The sequence below is a fragment of the Equus caballus genome, chromosome X (genome assembly GCF_041296265.1).
Source record: "Equus caballus isolate H_3958 breed thoroughbred chromosome X, TB-T2T, whole genome shotgun sequence".
Taxonomy (NCBI): Eukaryota; Metazoa; Chordata; class Mammalia; order Perissodactyla; family Equidae; genus Equus; species Equus caballus.
In genome coordinates, this window is record NC_091715.1 from 12220508 (window position 1) to 12239429 (window position 18922).

The window sequence follows — 18922 nt, forward strand, 5'->3', positions numbered from 1 at the left end:
AAGAGTTTGACGGGATGTGGCCTTTCCCAGGAAGCCTTTAATCAAGGAGATAGGAGCCAAAATGAGGACCCTCATGTAAGAGGAATGGGGAGACCAACACTCTAGAATATAGTCAACCCACAGAGACCAGCCTATGGCTGCTCAAAGACCTATAGGGTCCCAGGCAGGCCTGTGAGCATCCCCTTAATTATCCTTCAGGGTTCACAGGAACATAAGTGCCTTGGTCTAAGGAGGGCCACCTCAGGTCAGTTGAGGGAGGGGTACAAGCCTCTGAGGGAAGGATCCAGCCAGAACAGTGGGGTCCCATAGAGTCCTGCCTTGACTATCCCCTGTTGGAGGTCTCTACCAGTTGTGGCTCAGATCTGGCTCACACTGATTTCTAATTCTGTAGTCCCAGCAGGTGAGGGCCTTGATCTGAGGGGTGCAGCCTCAGTTCCTCCAAGAACGGAGTCCCAGGACTAGTCAGGTGCCAAGGTGATGAATTTTAGGAAGCAATGAGGGAATTACCCACACTCGAACAGAGCAAGCACTGTAAGTTCCCCCGTCCTGTGACCCGGGAGGTCCAGGGAGAGTTGCAGGTTGAGGAGCCCCCGCATTTCTGCCTGCAGGGTCTCAGGTAGAGGAAGGCCTTGGTCTAGTGGGAGTGGACCCCAATTCTGCAGAGCGAGTACACCCAAGAACTAACAGGAGTCAAGGTGAGGACCTAGTGATACGAGGGAACCCCCGCCAACAGAGAGTCACACATTCCTAGCGCTCTGTTCTCAGGAAGCCGAGCAGAGCGCTCAGCTCAGAAGCTCCTCGTTTCTGCGTAGAGGGTAAGAGGAGGGGAGGGCCTTCGTAGAGAAGGAGCAGGCCCAGTTACGCACAGGGAGGAGTTTGGACCCTAACTGGAGATCAGGTGAGGACCCCGAATACTGAAACGACAACCTCTCCCCAAAAGAGGAGGCCGCCCAGAGGCCAGCCCCTGGGACTCCTAGGCACGGCAGTCAGAGGTGGGACGGCCCGACTTTCCCTTCTAGGGACTCAGGGAGGGTGTGAGATTGGCGGACTCAAGTCAGTAGGGGGCAGAGTCTCAGGCTCCGATTGATATCATTGGCTTTCCGTTGAACCACCCCTGCTGACAGCCCTGGAGACCCCTAGCAGCCTTGGCTGGATGTGGCTTACTCTCACTTCCGCCTTGGAAGTTTTGAGAAGCTGAGGACTGGGTCTGAAGGGCGCAACCTCTGGTCGGTGGAGAGTGTAATTCCGAGGGCTCGTCAGGTGTCAAAGTAAGGACTTTGAATGTGGACTTAAGTACTTGACTACCCTGCCCGTCACTAAGGGAGCCCACAAAGTCCGGCCTTAGCATCAGCGCGGGGCCGGGTCCCAAAACAATTTTTGGGCCTACTTGTGGGTGGAGGGCACTACGGAGGGGAGGGCCTCGGTCTAAGTGCGGCCTCCGCAGTTCGACTGAAGGAGGACACCTGAGATTTAACTGGAGTCCTCGTGAGACCCTGAGTGCTAATGAGGGGACATCTCCCCCAAAATGGCGGGGGGGAGGAGCGACCAGGACTGGGAGCCCCAGGCAGGAGGGATAGCCAGATGCAGGTCCTGGGGTTTCTCTCTAGCGACTACGGGAAGTGAGGGCTCGGGTGTGAGGCTGATGCACCCACATCAGTTGAGGGAGGAGGCCCAGGCTTGAAACGTATCAGTGGGGTCCCAAACAGTCCCGCCCCTGCTGTGAGCCCTCCGAGGCTCCGTACAGCCTTGGACGGATGTGGCTCACCCTTTCACCTCGGGGAACCCGGAAGCTGAGGACCTTGATCTGAGGGGCCCAAACTCCACTAGAGGGTGGGGTTCCAGGACCGGTCAGGTGTGAAGGTGGAGACCCTGAATATGGACTGACACATAACCAAGAGTACTGCTTAGTGGCCCCCTCCTTCCAGTTCTGGGAGTCCTGGCAGAGGTGTGGGGCCAACCTCGCTTGGAGGGCACGGGGGACAGGAGGGCCTTGGCCTAAGCAGTTGACCCCAATTCTGTAGAGGGTGGAGTCCAGGGTGAGGATCCTGAGTGCTAAGGAGGAGACCTCTCCCCAAAAGGGGACGGACCAGAACCCTACCCCTCCTCTTAGCTCTGGGAGGCCCTGGGCAGGTATAGCCAAATGTGATGTGCCCCAACTTCTCCTCTAGTGACTCAGGGAGGTGAGGGCCTTGATCTGGGCCCTGGTTGACTCAACTCAGTAGAGTGAAGAGTTGAAAGTCCTACCCCAAGCCAAAGCCAGAATCATGAGTGAGGACTGAGCTAATGACCCAATCCCAATGTTGAACCGTGGGATCTGTAGCATCTTGCTCCTGTTCCCAGGCATTGTAAGCCCTAGACAGCTTTGGCAGGATCTGGCTCACCCTGAACTTTCAACTCCGAGGTTCCATTTAAACAAGGACCTTGGTGTGAAGGGCATCATCTCAGGTGGAGTCTCAGGACCGGTCAGGTGTCAAGACGAAGATCTCGTGTGAGGATATGGGGACCAGTTAACCCCCAACGGAGGTCCAGGGCAGAGCTGACAGATTCAGGTGCCCCCTGACTTCAGCTTGCATGGTTTCAGTAGATGAGGGCCTTGGTTTAAGGACTGGCTGCCCTAGTTCAGCAGAGAGAGGAGTCCCAGGCCCTGTTGGGAATATAGGTAAAAATCCTGTATGAGGAATAAAATAAGGAAGACAGCTACTTCAGATGAGAGGAGGCTGCATGAAGTCTCACCTCTGTTATTGACCTGGAAAGCCGTGGACAGAGCTGTTAGGGCCAGGTGACTCTTCATTTCCCTGGGGGCGAGGAGTTGTCTTAGAAAGGAACAGAGGGGCTGGCCTGGTGGCTAGTGGTTAAGTTCACATGCTCCACTTCAGCAGCCTGGGGTTCACGGGTTCAGGTCCTGGGTGCAGACCTACATACCACTCATCAAGCCATGCTGTGGTGACATCCCACATAGAAGAACTAGAAGGACTTACAACTGTGATATATAACTATGAACTGGGGCTTTGGGGAGGGAAAAAAAAGATGAAGATTGGCAACAGATGTTAGGGCCAATCTTCTTCACCAAAAAAAAAAAAAAAAACCCAGAAAAAAAAAAAGAGAGGAACAAAGGAGCAAGGGTCTTGATGTAAGGAGAGTGGTCCCAGGCAGGGCTGGCAGGCGGCAGCCAAAGGCACACTCTGACTTCCTCCACAGGGTCTTCAGGAGACAGGCTAACCAAGAGAACAGGAGCCCCGTGGCATCCTAGAGCAATGCCCTCCAGGACACCTACAGAGGGGCATTCTTAAAGCCACAAGGGCACTCCCTGTTGTAGGGTCTCACACCCTCTCATCCTCCTCCTCCAGGTGCCTGCATCACGTGCCTTCCAGTCACATCTTGCCTGCTATTCCTAACCACGGTCATGCCTCGTGGTCAGAAGAGTAAGCTCCGTGCCCGTGAGAGACGCCGCCAGGCCCGGGCTGAGGACCAGGGTTTCGGGGGTGCTCAGGCCACTGCAGCAGTGGAAGAAGAGTCCTCCTCTTCCTCCTTGCCTGTTTCTGGGGGTACTCCCTCGAGCTCCCCTGCTGCAGGCACTCCCCAGAAGTCTCAGAGAGCCCAAACCGCCAGCTCTTCTGCTGCAGCCACTTTCTGCACAAGTTCTGATGAAAGCGCCCACGAGGAAAATGCAAGTTCCTCCCAGGCCCCACCCTCCTCTGAGAGCTCGTGCAAAGATCCTCTGATCAGGAAGACAGGCGAGTTGGTGAAGTTTCTGCTGTACAAGTATAAAATTAAAGAGCCCATTACAAAGGCAGAGATGCTGAAGATTGTCAACAACAAGTACAAGAAGCACTTCCCAGAAATCCTCCAGAGAACCACCGAGCACTTGGAGCTGGTCTTTGGCCTTGACCTGAAGGAAGTCAACCCCAGTGGTCGCTGTTACGCCCTTGTCAGCAAACTAGACCTTTCTGATGAAGGGGGTCTGAGTGGTTCCACGGGCTTCCCCAAGAATGGGCTCCTGATGCCTCTCCTGGGCATGATCTTCATGAATGGCAACCGCACCACCGAGGAGGAGATGTGGAAATTCCTGAATCTCTTAGGAGTCTATGAAGGGAGGAGGCACTTCATCTTTGGGGAGCCCAGGAAGCTCATCACCCAAGATTTGGTGGAGCAGAAGTACCTGGAGTACCGGCTGGTGCCCAACAGTGATCCTCCATGCTACGAATTCCTGTGGGGTCCAAGAGCCCATGATGAAACCAGTAAGATGAAAGTCCTGGAGTTTTGGGCCAAAGTCAATCATAGTGCCCCCAGTTCCTTCCAGGCCCAGTACGAGGAGGCTTTGAGAGATGAGGAAGAGCGAGCTCGAGCCAGAGCTGCAGCCAGGGCTGCTGCCAGTGCCAGGATCCGCTCCAGGGCCATGGCAGGCAGACCCTCCCAGCCTTAGTGAAGTCTGAAGCAAAGTCTTCACCTTGAAGTTGCAAAGGGCTGTCAACCCTCTCAGTAATGGGGGGCGAGGTGGGGATGGAGAGAGCACAGTATAGCTCTTCTTTGTGTTCTTGTTATTTATAAGTAACTTATAGATTTACCTTTTTTTCCTTATTTTTCCATTGTGTTCTCATTAAAAAGGTTTATTTAGATTCAGAATCGAAGTTTATGAATAACATGGCTCACACATCTGTTGCTGTTTATCAAGTTTGAGAGTAATAGTTCTGTATTTTGTGAAACAAATTGAAAATCCTTGCATCTCTTATTGTGATCCAGCACCAGAAAACATAGCATTGGAATAGGTATTTTCTTTAAAATGTGAAAGAACCCCACAGTGAAATAGTTGGGATAATGAGACAGTGGGAGGGGGAGTACAGGGTGCTTCATTCTTAGTTTTCTTTATCCATTTTACTCTTTCTTTTGGTAAAATTAAAAGATATATACCTGGATTTGCTTAGCTTATTCAAGAATGTAGGAGAAAATAAATTGTCATAAATTAGAACGCTAGTTCACGGTCTCATTTGTCCCCCAAACATGAATTGAGCGTCTACCCTTTGGAAGGCTTCCTGCTAGTTCTGGGAGTGCGTAGACAAAGAAGGTCCAGCCCCTGCCAATAACATTTGAGAGCCCGAGAGAAGCTATCCTACAGGGAACCGGACGAGATACGCTCCCAACCCCGAAGGATGGTAAGGAGGGAGGAGATTCCAGACAGGAACGGGCCAGTGAAAAAGCCCTGAGACCAGGCAGGTTGGGAGCTTGGGAAATTTCCAGTCCCTCTGTGGGCGGGAACTTTAAGTTCGGCTGCACCCTGCCCCAGGGGTTAGGTGAGGCTGTTAAAATAGGGAGCAGGGACCAGACCCTCAGATGGTGGGTCTCAGAGTGGAGAGACTACACCTGCAATGGAAAATTGCTTTTAACATTTCCTTAGGGATGTGGTGAAGCGGAGGGAAGTTCTGCCCACCTGGGGTGGAATCGGAAGGACCCCTGTCCTCTGTCCTGGGCAGGTGAACACAGTGCACTAACTAGGTGTTTTGTGCATTTGTGTCCAGGGAGTTTCTGAGAATAAGGGTGATATTCAGCAACCGCTAGGCTGGCTCACTTTGCCTTGAGCTAGGGAAGCGGAGGGGGAACCTAGACCACTCCATTCGAAGGGAACCCAAATCGGGCATTTCTCTGTGTAATATGGCAAACTCTAAGCGAGGTCTAGCTTTTCGGTGGTGGTGAAATGAATGAAAATAAGGATGGGTTCAGTGCAAGGGTAGTCGGGTGGGAGGAAGTCCGTGGTCCTTTGCACACCTTTAGTAGCTTCAGGGTGCATCTACTGGAGGAGTTGACCTCATGCCCACATCAAATGACTGATTATCTAATGGGAAATATTATTTAGTTGTATTTACTAAGCAGAATTTTGGCTGATTTGGGTTTTTTTGGTCCTAGAATATTGCATATTCTCTGACTCCTCCTCGATTGAAAAAAAAAATCCCCGTGTGGTACATTGCATTGTCTGCGGTCAAAGTAATCATAGTAATAACTGCCATTTTTTTAAAAAGTCTCACTACTTGCCAGGCACAGTGCTGGGTTTGCAATATACATTCCATCCATACATCAGTCAGTCCTAGAAGACAGGCCTTGTCAGACCTGCTTCACAGATGAAGAACCTGAGGCTCATAGACTGCTAGTGGGCCTGAGTTCACACTGCTGGTAAGTGGCCGGGCCAGTCCTAGCCCTAGGGTCGGAATTTGTTTAGAGCCCAGACTATCCCACTCCTCCCAGCCTGACGAAGATACTGTGCGTCATAATTCACATTTCTTTTCACTACTCTGAGATGTCCCTCAGGCAATAAAGAGAGCTCTGTCACAAACTACTGGTTTGGAATCCATAGCCAGAGCAATAGAATATCAAAATAAGTGAGTAGTATGAATAAAGAAAAAACCAATTCGGTGCCAGTATGATCATCTACATATGCAATGTAAGATCACCTCAATAGATAGGGGCTCGCAACATCATGCAGCTCCACTCCTGCCGTGTAGAAAGTCAATCTATTAGAACCAAAGTTACATAAGAGGCTAGTCTGGTTGGTGAAGAGAAAGAGTAGATGGACCGGCTTCTTCTCTGATAGCCCACCACCTGGCCTGGGCACGCTGCCTTGAGCTACAGCTTCCCCATCTCACATGGCTCGTGACACTGATACTATCTGCAAGGTTTGCAGTAGGAAACTGCTCAAGAGTCTTCAGGGATGTATCATTTCCCAGGAAGCCTTTAATCTAGGAGGCAGGAGCCAAGATGTGCATCCCCACGTAGGAGGGCTGGGGGATTAACACCTCAGGATGTAGGTAGGCTCACCCTGACTAACCCACAGCGGCCCTCGGACCTACAGGGCTCCAGGCAGGGCTGATCTTCCACTTGTCCTTCAGGGTTCTCAGGAACAAGAGAGCCTTGGTCTAAGGAGGGCAACTTCAGGTCACCAGAGGGAGGAGTGCTAGCCTCTGGTAAACATCAAGGTGAAGACCCAGAATGACGAATGAGGGGAGGACTCAGCCAGAACAGTGGGGTCTGGTAGAGTCCTGCCTTGGCTGTCAGCCCTTGGCAGTCTGGAGCAGTTGTAGCTAGATTTGGCTCACCCTGACTTCCAACTTGGTAGTTCCAGGAAGGTGAGGCTCTTCATCTGAGGGGAGCAGCCCAGGTCAGCTGAGGGTGGCATCCCAGGACCACAGCGTCAGGGTGAGGAGAGTGAATGAGCAGTGAGGGAACCACCTACCCCAGAAGATAGGAGTTCCCACAAATCTCTCCCAACTATCTCCCCAGCTGGCACCTGGGAGGCCCAGGGAAGAGTTGTCAGGTAGAGGAGCCCCCTCATTTCTGTCCGGAGGGTCGTCGTGGGGGAGGGGGGCGGCAGGGCTTTGGTCTAGTGGGGGTGGCCCTCAGTTCTGCAGAGGTGGGGACACAGGTACTAACAGGAATTAAGGTTAGGACTCTGAGTGATATGTGGGGACCCCCAGAAGCAAAGAGGTTTGCACAGAGCCCCGCCTGTTCTGGTCCCCGGAATGCTTAGGGCAGAGCCCTTAGCTCAGCAGCCCTTCATTTTTGCTTGGAGAGTCACAGAGATGGGAGGGCCTTGGAATAAGGGAGGAGTCTCCGTTATGAAAAGGGAGGAGTTTGGGCTCTAACTGGTGTCCAGGTGAAGACCTTGAGTACTAATAGGGGGATCTCACCCCAAGACAGGGGGCTTCCCAGAGTGCCGTCCCTGCTCTCGGCCTTAGGAGGCCTGAGGCAGGGGTAGCCTGATGTGACACACCCGACATCCTAGAGACTCAGGCATATGAGGACTGATGTCTGATGGGCCCAGATCAGTAGAGGGAGGAGTCTCAGGCTTTGATACGCATCAGTGGGGTTCCATACAGTCCCGCCCCTGCTGTCAGCCCTGGGAGGCCCCTTATGTCCAAGGCTGGCTGTGGCTCACCCTGACATTCGCCTCCAGGAACCTGGGACGTGAGCACCCTGGTCTGAGGGGCACAGACTCAGGAAACTGACGGGTGGAGTTGCAGGACTGGTCAGGTTTCTAGGGGGACCCTGAATGTCGACTGAAGAGATCACTCTGCCCATAATCGAGGGGACTGCCCAGTGCTCCACTCCTCCTCTCAGCCCTAAAAAGGTGGACAGAGCTGTGCGCTGACTTCTACCCAGAGGGTTTCAGGGAGGGGAGGGCCTTGGTCTAAGGGGTTGGTCCCAATTCTGCCGAGAGAGGAGCCCTGGGTCCTAACCAGAGTCCAGGTGAGGGACTCGAGTGCTAACCAGGGGACCTCTCTCCAAAAGAACGGGCTGTCCAGAGCCCCTGATGTCAGCACTGGGAGCCCCAGGAAGTAGTCGTCAGATGTGGTGCACCCCAAACTCCCCCTCTGGGGAGGCAGAGAGGTGAGGGCTTTGTTCCGAGGGTGGTGGACGCAGGTCAGTAGAGGGACTCCAAAGGAGCCCAGGGCAGAGAAGGCCCTGTCTGAGCTGTCAGCCCTGGGTGCCCCCTGGAAGGGGTGGTGGGCTAAGATGTCCCTTCTCTTCCTCTTAGGGATTCAGGAAGCCGAGGGCGGGGTTTTAGCACAGTAGAGGGGAGGGGCCCAGGCCCTGCCAACAGTTGATATGATGGTGCTGACTCTAAACTGAGAGGCCCCCACCCCAGAAGAGAGCATCCCCACTACCAGCCTCTGCTGTCACCCCAGGCAGCCCCACGCAGGGCTGACAGGATGCAGCCCAAGGTACATTTTCCTCCACAAGGTACATAAGTTCCTCCACAGGGTCCTCAGGGGCCAGGATGACCAGGAGAACAGGAGCCCTGTGGAGTCCTAGAGCAGTGCCCTGGTGAAGGGGCTCACACCCTCTCATCCTGCTCCTCCAGGCGCCTGCATCACACGCCCTCCTGCCACACTCCTACCTGCTGTCCCTAACCACAGATCATGTCTCCAGGTCAGAAGAGTAAGCCCCACAACTGCGAGAAATGCTGCCAGGCCTGAGATGAGTCCTAAGGTCTCAGGGATGCTCAGGCCACTGTTGCAGTGGAAGAAGAGTCACCTTTGCTTTCATGTATAGTCCCCAGAGCAAGTGTGATATCAGGTCACATCTCGCTCCCAGGGTCTCAGAGAGCTCCAGCCACCAGTGCTTTCTGTAGGTGTTTCACACACAAGATCTTAACAAAGGTGCTGAGACCTTGATGAGGAAAGATCACGTGCCTCCCAGGCTGATATGGATATTTTTATATCAGTTTTTGCTGGAATGAAGTCCCCTTTAAGTCAGCTGTATGGGGCCAGGTAAAGCAGACACACTATGAAATGTTTTTCTTTTCCATTGAGACACTCATCATATCACTCTTTAAATCAACTCAATGTGCACCAAAAAGTGGCAGAGATAAATGGGCTTGATCAACATAGCCACGAATACTCAAGAATGGGCAGAATGAAAACTGAGGAATAAGACTGGGAGGAGAACAGGGGAGGAAGACTGCTTCAAACCGAGATGGGAGAAGAACTTGGAGAAGGGCGGAGCTATGAGCAAGAACTCTGAAGGATGGGCAGATCTGTGACCTGGAGGCAGGGGAGGAGCGATAAGGACCTCTAGGGCAGAAGGAACTCTCTCCACACTTGCTCCTTGGGCCCTTTCAGTCTGTTGTCTGTGCGTTTACTGGAGAGCCAGTGGGCTCCAGGCAGAGTGGCTTTGTGCATGGGCGATAGACTGGGGAACAAGACAGTCCTCCTCTTTTGTGGGCTAATCCGTTAGGGATAAAATGCCTTAGTATCCTTTGGCATTTAGATTCTCCAAGGAATGAGAACCCTTAATCACAACACTAACAGGGAAGACAGTTAGGAGCTTGACAAAATCAGGCGTGTCTTTCTTTTCTGGGTTAAGGTTAATTTTGTTTCTTTTACAATAAACAGAATTAGAAATTGCAGGACATCAATGCATTGAGATGATTATCCAGAGAGATTTTGATATTGCCCCTCCTTTTTTTTTTAACTCTAAAATCTGTATTGCATACAGAAAAGCATATAAAATATGTGTTTAGAGTTTAAAGAATAATTACACGAACACCTAAGTACTCACATGTAGATTAAGAAATAGAATGTTGCCAATATCTCAATAACCCCCAGTGGTCTTTCCCCACTGGTATACCCCTTCCTACCTGCTATGGACTGAGTGATTGTGTCCCCCCAAAATTCATATGTCGAAGCCCCAATGTCATGGTATTCGGAGGTGGGACCTTTGGGAGGTAATTAGGTCATGAGGGTAGAGCCCCAAGGACGGGATTAGTGTCCTTCTAAGAAGAGGAAGAGAGCTAGTCCTCTCTCTCTGCCTTGTGAGAACATAACCAGAAGACAGCTGTCAACAAGCGAAGAAGAGAACCCTTGCCAAGAATTGAATCTGCCAGCACCTTGATCTTGGACTCCTCAGTCTCCAGAATTGTGAGAAATAAATGTTTGCTGTTTAAGCCATCCAATCTATGGTAATGCGTTATAGCAGCCCGAGCTAAGACACTACCCCAGAGGTAACCACTATTCTAAATTTTGGGTTACTTGTTTTCTTAATTTTTTCCCCAACTTTGAATGTATTCCCAAACAATCTAATCCTTTGTCCAGTTTTGCCTGTTCTTGCACTTTATAAAAATGGAACTACATTGTAGGTAATCATCTGTGACTTGTTTTCTTTGCTCTCTATTATGTTTGTGATATTCACGCATGTCAAAGCGTGTGCTTCTAGTCTGTTCATTCTCATTGCTGTACAGCATTCTAATTTATTAATATACCGCAGTGCCTTCATCCACTTTACTTTGGTTAATATTTGAATTGTTTAGTGCTGCTATGAAAATTTTTGTGGATATCTCCTGGTTCACCTGTGAAAGAGATTTCCCAAGTTTCATATCTAGGAGTGGAATTACTGGGTTATAGGGCACGCACGTGTTCAACTTTACTATGTGATGCCTGACTCTTTCCAAAGTGGTGGTAGGAATTTTCACCACAGTGAAAGAGAATATGTTGATCTATATCTTTCACCAACGTCTGGTACTTTTGCACTTTTTAATTTTTGTCCATTTGATGTGTAGTGAAGTCTCATTTGGGTTTGAGTTTGCATTTCCCTATTTATTAATGAGGTTGATGGCCTTTCCATAGGTTTCTTGGCCATTTGGATAGCCTCTTTAATAAGACGTCTGTTTCAATTCTGTACTAATTTTTCTGTTAGGTTATTTTCTTATTGATTTTTATATGAGTTCTTTATATATTCTGGATATAATCCTTACACAATTAATATGTTTCATAAACATCATCTTATACTACATGACTTGTTTTTTCATAACTTTTTGGTGAATTTTAAAGAAATTTTTAATTTTAAGGATTTCTCTCAAATTTATCAATGCCTTCCTTAAATTTTTATTTTTATTTCACGTGTAAGAAATCCTGCCCTACTTTGAGATGGTGAAATATTCTCTCATATTTTCTTCTAAAGCTTTGTTATTTTGCCTTTCACATTATTTCTTTAATTCAGCTGGCATGAATCTTTTCATAAGTTGTGAGAAATGAGTAACATTTCCATTTTATCTGTATTCAACGCCGATTACTGAAAAAATCATTCCCTCCCCAATGATCTGTCGTGCCTCCAGTCTTGTACTGAGTGCACACCTGAGCGTTTTTCAGGGCTCTGTGTTGTTCCATTGGTTTGTCTGTCCCTGAGCTGACACTACATTGACTTAGTCACTATAGCTTTAGAGTAAATCCCTCCCTCTCGCTCTTCTTCAAAAGTTTCTTTTCTCTTCTTGGTCCTTTATACTCTTCCATGTAGATTTTAGAATCAGCTTGTCAATTTTCAAAATTGTTGGAGTTTTGATTGCTGCAAATTAAACGATAGATCAACTTGAGAAGACTTTAAACCTTGACAATACTGAGTCTTCCAATCCATGAATGCGGTATATCTCTAATGATTTTGGTCTTCTTAATACTTTTCACTAAAGTTTTATAATTTACTCCACATTGTTTGTTAAATTAATTTGAGGTGCATACATTTTTGATGCTATTATACATGGGAATCCCATCCCTCCCAATTTTTTTAATTAATAAAAAGAAATGTAATATATATGTGCTGATATATCTATTATATAATATATAATGCAAAAATATATTATGTAATATATAATTATATATATAATCAAATAATCTTATTAAACTCTCTTATTGATTTTCATTTATATGTGCATGGTTTAGGCTTTTCTATAAACGTAATCACATCCCCTGTGAAAAATGATATTTTATTTCTTCTTTTCCGATTCTTCCTTATGTTTCTTTTTCTTGCCCTACTGCACTGACCAGGACATCAGCACAATGCTGAATGGAAGTAATAAGTGAGCCACTCACCTTGTATCTGAACTCAGAGGGAAGGCTTTCAGGATGTCCTCATTGACTATGATGTTAGCTGTAGCTTTTCGTTTTAGGGTGGAAGAGATATAAACATTGGTAACATTTGACCATTTTTCTACTTACAAGAAAAGCAATTTCATATGTTTTAACCTAATAGGTGCTCTTGTCAGGTGAAGGTAGTTTCCTCCTATTCTGATGTTTTTTAAAGGTTTGGGGTAATTTTTTTATTATGAATGATGCTGACTTTTTTCAAGGGCTTTTTCTGCATCTACTGAGTTAACATATGATGTTTTAATGTTTTCTTGTTAATGACTGATTTCTAAATGCTAAAACAGTCTTGCGTTTCTGGATTAAACTCAACATCTCTTATTTAATATTATGTATTTATGTTCTGGAATGAACATGTCCTGTGAACATGAATTATGAATTCATGCTGAATGAATTATGAGTTATCTCCCATGATTTTATTTATTTTTTATTTATTTTATTTTATTTTTTTGAGGAAGATTAGCCCTGAGCTAACATCCATTGCCAATCTTCCTCATTTTTTTTAATTTGCTTTGAGGAAGATTAACCCTGAGCTAACATCTGTGCCAGTCTTCCTCTACTTTGTATGTGGGATGCCTCCAAAGCATGGCTGATGAGTGGAGTAGGTCCATGCCCGGGATCTGAACCCGTGAACCTGGGCTGCCGAAGTGGAACATGCAGAACCTTAATCACTCGGCCACAGGGCCAGCCCCTTGTGATTTGATTTGATTTTACTGTGTGGTCAAATATCGCTAGTGCACATTTGTTCTATCTTTGCCATCTATAATTCTGATTCGATGTGTATTAGTTTTCTCACACTATTCTCCATGTCTTTCAACCTCTTTTTCACATTTTCCTTGTGTTTGTTTTTCTGTGATGGATTCTAGTTAATTTCTTCAGATAAATCTTTCAGTTTATTAGTTTTTTCTTCAACTGGGTCTAATTTTTGTTAAATTCCTCTTTTCAGTTATTTATTTTTAAGTTCTAAAAGCTCTATTTTAAATCTGCTTGACCATTTTTCACAGTTTCTTATCTATTATTATCTATTATTTCCTTAAGTATAGTAATCATTAGCTATTTTATATTCTGTGACTACAGTGTGACATCTTTGTAAGTCTGTTTCTCCTTGCTTGTATTTTTTCTGCTAATTCTCACAGTGCCAGTATTTTCTTGCATTGTTTCATAATTTTCTTTGCTTCTTACTTGTATTCCTTAAAAATTTTATTTGCTGAAATCCTTGGCGATGTGAAATGAAGTTCCTAGTATAGAGAGAATTGGCTTTTGCTCTTATCTGCCAGCTGTGGGCACTTACCAAACCTGTCTAAAATCACTAGATTATTGGTTACAGGTTTTGTTGAACAGCCAAAAAATATGAATTTGGGCTGCCTATGCTCTGAAGAGGCAACTTGTGATTACATCTTCCCAAAGACATCTCTTCCCTCTTCTCGGTGCAAAGATTCCGAGAGCAATTTTGATTGCAGCCCCTGGAATCCCAGTGTTATGGCGGGGGCCTTCCATTAGACTCTTCGTCTTAGGCAGGTACTCGGTTTCTTCTCCTGAATCCGTGCCACACAACAGTGCGACACTGAAGTTCCATTTCACCTCAGTTTGGCCAGCACTCTCAGTGTCAAAGCCTGCTTCGGTGCTCTTCTTACCTTTATTCAGTCTATTACCTACATGTTTCTTTCTTTCCTATCAGCTATGAGCTCTTTGAACAATTTTTTTAATCTAGTATTTTAAATTATTTTCAGCCAGAGGGTCAATCTGGAAACTTTTCCTGCCCTATTAATGGAAACCAAAGTCCAAAGGCAATATTTTTTGCATAATTACTTTGCAACTGGTTACTTTTCTATTGTAGCACCTATCATGTAGTCAATGAATATAACCAGCAACCCCCAGGCTCAAACTTAATTATTTCCCTGGAAAAGCTGAGACAGAGAGAATCATTTGTATTCTAGTACTTAAGAAAAGATGGCATTCTGCTTCATCCTGGCCCATCTCACATAGCAGTGATGGTTATCGCAGCATTGACTTGGCATAGGGGCCTCTATGGAATTCTTACTGCCTCTTGATTCTCTTCCTCAAACAATATGAAGTAGTATTCAGATTGTGCTCACATGACTGAAGCCCTCCACTTGTGAGATTTCTTCTTTTTCCAACCTATGTTCAAGAGTGCCTGAATTGAAATGTTCAGTGGTTTTCAACCAGGAGTGATTTTGCCACCATCCCCCCCCACCTCCCACTGAGCACATTTTGTAATGTCTGGAGACAGTTTTGCTTGTCACAACTCAGGGTGGGGGTGCTACTTGGATCTAGTGGGTAGAGGCCTGGGATACCAATAAATAGTCCTTCACAACAAAGAATTATCTGGCCCCAAATTTGTATAGTGCTCTGTTTGCAACATGCTGGGAATTGATGAACTTGGAGGTTTTTGCCCATGAAAGGATGAATCCCTGAAAGAATGTAGGTGGCAGAAAATATGGGCTAGGTTATCAGCCAAAGGCAATTCTATTACCTCATGAAAGGAGGATCTAGTTGTTAGGTCCCTCTCTGATGTAAAAATGACATCATTACAGCAAGCTGGCACCATCTCTTGGCTGAGAAAAATCTTTCACAGAAATATTTAAGCAGTACATGTTTCATTCATTACAGTACACATAAATTGTTTGGGGGGACGTACACAGTGTGACTTAGTTAAGTACAAGAGAAAAAAGTCGCAATTTCCAGTCCTATTTATTTCCCACAAGAGTGGAAAAATCACTAATTGTATATCGAGTGTTAAGACAAATCAGGGCAATTCAGGACAATTTAAACTCCCATAAGAGGGAATTTGACCAAGGGTCTCCCAGGACAGCCATGTAGTAATTTAACTGAAATCTGATTATGAGAGTTGCTGAATCAATATACGTCACCAACAATGTCAGCAACTTCCATTCAAGAGAGCACTTTCCCGCAGAAAAAATAATTCACTGGCACTTGAGAAAAAAGAGATTTTCCTCAAGATGATGCAGTCACATTTTAATATTGATGTTTAACTTATGGCACAAAATATATAAAATTTCAGTGATTCTATACCAAATAATATTCTACCAGCAGACTTCCTGAAGTCATTAATGAGAAGGAGTAAAATAATTTCTAGGAAAAAATTTGAATCAATCAGGTTCAACAACAGAGAAACAGAAGCACAAAGCATGATGTAGGGTAAGAGATTTATTCTAGAGCTTGTTGTGGAAATGGTGGAGCAGTCCATGTAAGGCTGTTTTCTCTACGTCTAGTGTTGAACCAGAAGTCACAACAGATCAGCCAGACCAGCAATTGGAGGTGAGCGGGGCATGGATGAAAGCAAAGACAAACTGGAACCTGCAGCTGTCTCTTACTTCCTCCAGCCTCAATGCCGCAGCTAACCTTCAGGAGGAGCTGGCTTTGCCATGGCACTGCACATGCGCTTGTGCCAGAGAAGTCTAAGGAAGGAACCTGTCAGGAGCTGGATGAGCTATGTGTCCAGGTACTGCCCCGTGCTGACAGGGTGAGCCAGCAGATCAGTGACAACTTACCTGGCCCTCTTGTGCCAGAGTTGTAAACCAAGCTGCGGCTTAACTTCTACACTTCTAAATCTCATGCAACTTTCTCTTGTGGCCAACCCCAACCTGGAAGCATATAGTGAAAGGAATGATGGGAAACACAATACAAAGATACCACAAGTACCCTGCTTTCCAAAGAAGAGCAAATGCTCATGGACAAGCATTTCCCACCATGAAATTAGTGGATAATAGTGTGAATGTTGAATTTATCGAATGCCTTCTCTGATTCTATAGGAAGTATTATACATCCTTTTTTTTTTATTTGTTAACCTTCCAATCTCCAGCTTACCTAGTCTTCCAAACAAGTTTTTACAGTCATACATTTCTAAGGTAGAATTGAACATCACAGTCTCTAAGGAACTAGTCTGGCGGTAGCCTTGGGAATGTGGATGTTAGAGAATAGCATTCCAGAGGATGATGAATAAAGACAAAATGACAGAGAGTCTTTCTCAGGGAACTGTTTATCCAAGAGGATGTGAACTGTGGAATAGACCACGAGTATCATGTGTAAGCTGGCAGCTGAAACTATGAGAACTGGGTAACAGTCGGGGGAGAAGCTGGTTCCTTAGAGACTGTGATGTTCAATTCTACCTTAGAAATGTATGACTGTAAAAACTTGTTTGGAAGACTAGGTAAGCTGGAGATTGGAAGGTTAACAAATAAAAAAAAAGGATGTATAATACTTCCTATAGAATCAGAGAAGGCATTCGATAAATTCAACATCTATTCATGATATTAAGTGAACTATTAATAAAATAGGAATTGATTAATTTACTTCCTCATCATGATAGAATATAACAAAAAAGTCAGTATTATGATTTATGGGAAAATGCTAGAAGCATTTCCATTAAAGTCAGGACAAGAAAAGGATAATTTTTATTACCATTGTTACTTAATTAAAAAAAATTTTAGCCAAAATAATTATACTAGAGAAATAAATAAAAATGCATAAAAATTGGGAAGGAGGAGGTAAAGTTATCATTATTCATAGATAAAAGGATACTTTTTTGCTAGAAAAGCCAACAGAATGAAATAAAAAACTGTTACAAACGATAGAGAATTTTAGTACATTTCTGGTTATAAAATCAATATATAGAAAACAATAGTTTTCATACAAATAAACAACCACCAATTACAAGATATACTGAAGACCCTACTGAGCCATTGTGATGTGAACCACGTACACTGCAAAGGTGAAAATATTTATTATCTGGCCTTTTGTAGAAAAAGTTTATTGACTCCTATTCTAGATGACGGAGAAACATTAGAAAACAAAACACTCAAAGCAAAACAAAATGAAAAATCCTTGCCTTCATGAAACATATATGCCAATGGATTCTAGAGCATGGGAACCGCCTATTAGACAAAGGGAAAATTAAGTTCAAAATCTGAATAGTTTTGCAAAGCCCATGAAACCTAAAACTAAATTTGTTTAATAAAGGAATTCTAAGTATTTACCACTTTGCAGAGAAAAAGTACCTGATCGTTTTCTAATTCCTGTCAGTCCTTAAGGAAATGCCACCTCTCCATGATTAATCTCTGTGTAAAATAATTAATTACTTCCTATCAAAAGTCTATTTCCCTTAATGCTATTTATCTTATGCTAATCTCCTATGTTGATTTCAGTAATATATCCTGAATTTCAAGTTTGTCATCTATGAATTTTAAAAATGTACTTCTATCTTGTGCCTCTGTTGCATTCTTCAATGAAACAAAATCAAGGCACTTTGTGCATGATGATTATAGTAATAACATTTAAATATTTCCTTCATCTTGATCTCAACAGATTAGTCCATGAGCAAGGTTTCTCAGTCTTGACACTATTAGCTTTCTGGACCAGATCTTCTTCTTTGTTCTGAGGCCTGTCCTGTGCATTGTAGGATGTTTAGCAGCATCCCTGGCCTTTACCAACTGGATAGTGGTAGAGCCCTCCAGTGAAGACAACTAAAAACATCTCCAGATTGCCAAATGTCATCTGGGTGGCAAAATTTCAATTAAACTCAGCCTCTCATGTCTTCCTATTACTTTTTTATGTTTGTGGTTATCTCAAAGATTCAATCATAGCTCTTGGCATTAGATACTGCTAGGAAAATAATTTGTCTTCTTCAACTAATAAGTACAGTTTGAGAGATTGCCCAAGAAAACTCTTTTCACTTATGTCTTAAAACCACGCGATTTCACAGAAGCAACCAAAGACAAGGTTACAGCTTCACCAGGTACTTACTGAACTGACAAGTATAAGCTAAGTAAGTTAATTTATTAATACTGATGTTGTCAACCTAAAGAAAATCCTTGTCCTTTATTTGAAAGCATCTTTGTAAAGCTACTTTCTGTTAAACTAACTGAAGTGAAAAACCAGTTCCAGAGTGATGGAAAATTCACTTCTACATAAAAGGCTTAAACAACACTTTAAACCAAGAAGACCTAACAGGTGTCTATAGAACTCTCCAACCAACAAGAGTAGAACACACATTCATGTTAAGGGCACATGGGACATTCCCCTAGCATAGACCATATGTTGGGCCACAAAAACACATCTCAATAAATTTAAAAGAATTGGATTCATATGAAATATGTTCTCCAAGCACAATGGAGGGAAACTAGAAATCAATAACAGAGGGAAAATTAAGAGAGTCACAAATATGTGAAAATTAAACAACATACTCCTAAATAACCAATAGTCAAAGAAAAAAATCGTAATGAAAACTAGAAAACAAATGAAAATGCAACATACCAAAACTTATGAGATGTAGCTAAAGAAGTACTCAGAGGGAAGGAAAGAAGAAGGATCTCAAATTAATAATCTAATTTTTCATCTTAAGAAACTAACAAAAAAAGAGAAAACTAAACCCACAGCAAGAAGAAAGAAGGAAATAATGAAGATTAGAGTGCAAATAAATGAAACACAGAATAGAAAAAAAATAAAGACAATCAATGAAACCAAATGTGGATTATTTGAAAAGA

The 18922-nt window shown here is 44.8% G+C and overlaps 1 protein-coding gene across 1 annotated transcript; it reads left to right on the forward strand.

Moving 5' to 3' along the window:
* Positions 1-1162: 1162 nt before the first annotated feature.
* On the forward strand, positions 1163-4966 carry MAGEB17 (MAGE family member B17). The gene is made up of 2 exons (XM_014728860.3): positions 1163-1268; positions 3348-4966. The coding sequence occupies exon 2, from the start codon at positions 3404-3406 to the stop codon at positions 4421-4423; it is 1020 nt and encodes a 339-aa protein (XP_014584346.2). The 5' UTR covers positions 1163-1268; positions 3348-3403; the 3' UTR covers positions 4424-4966.
* Positions 4967-18922: the final 13956 nt, after the last annotated feature.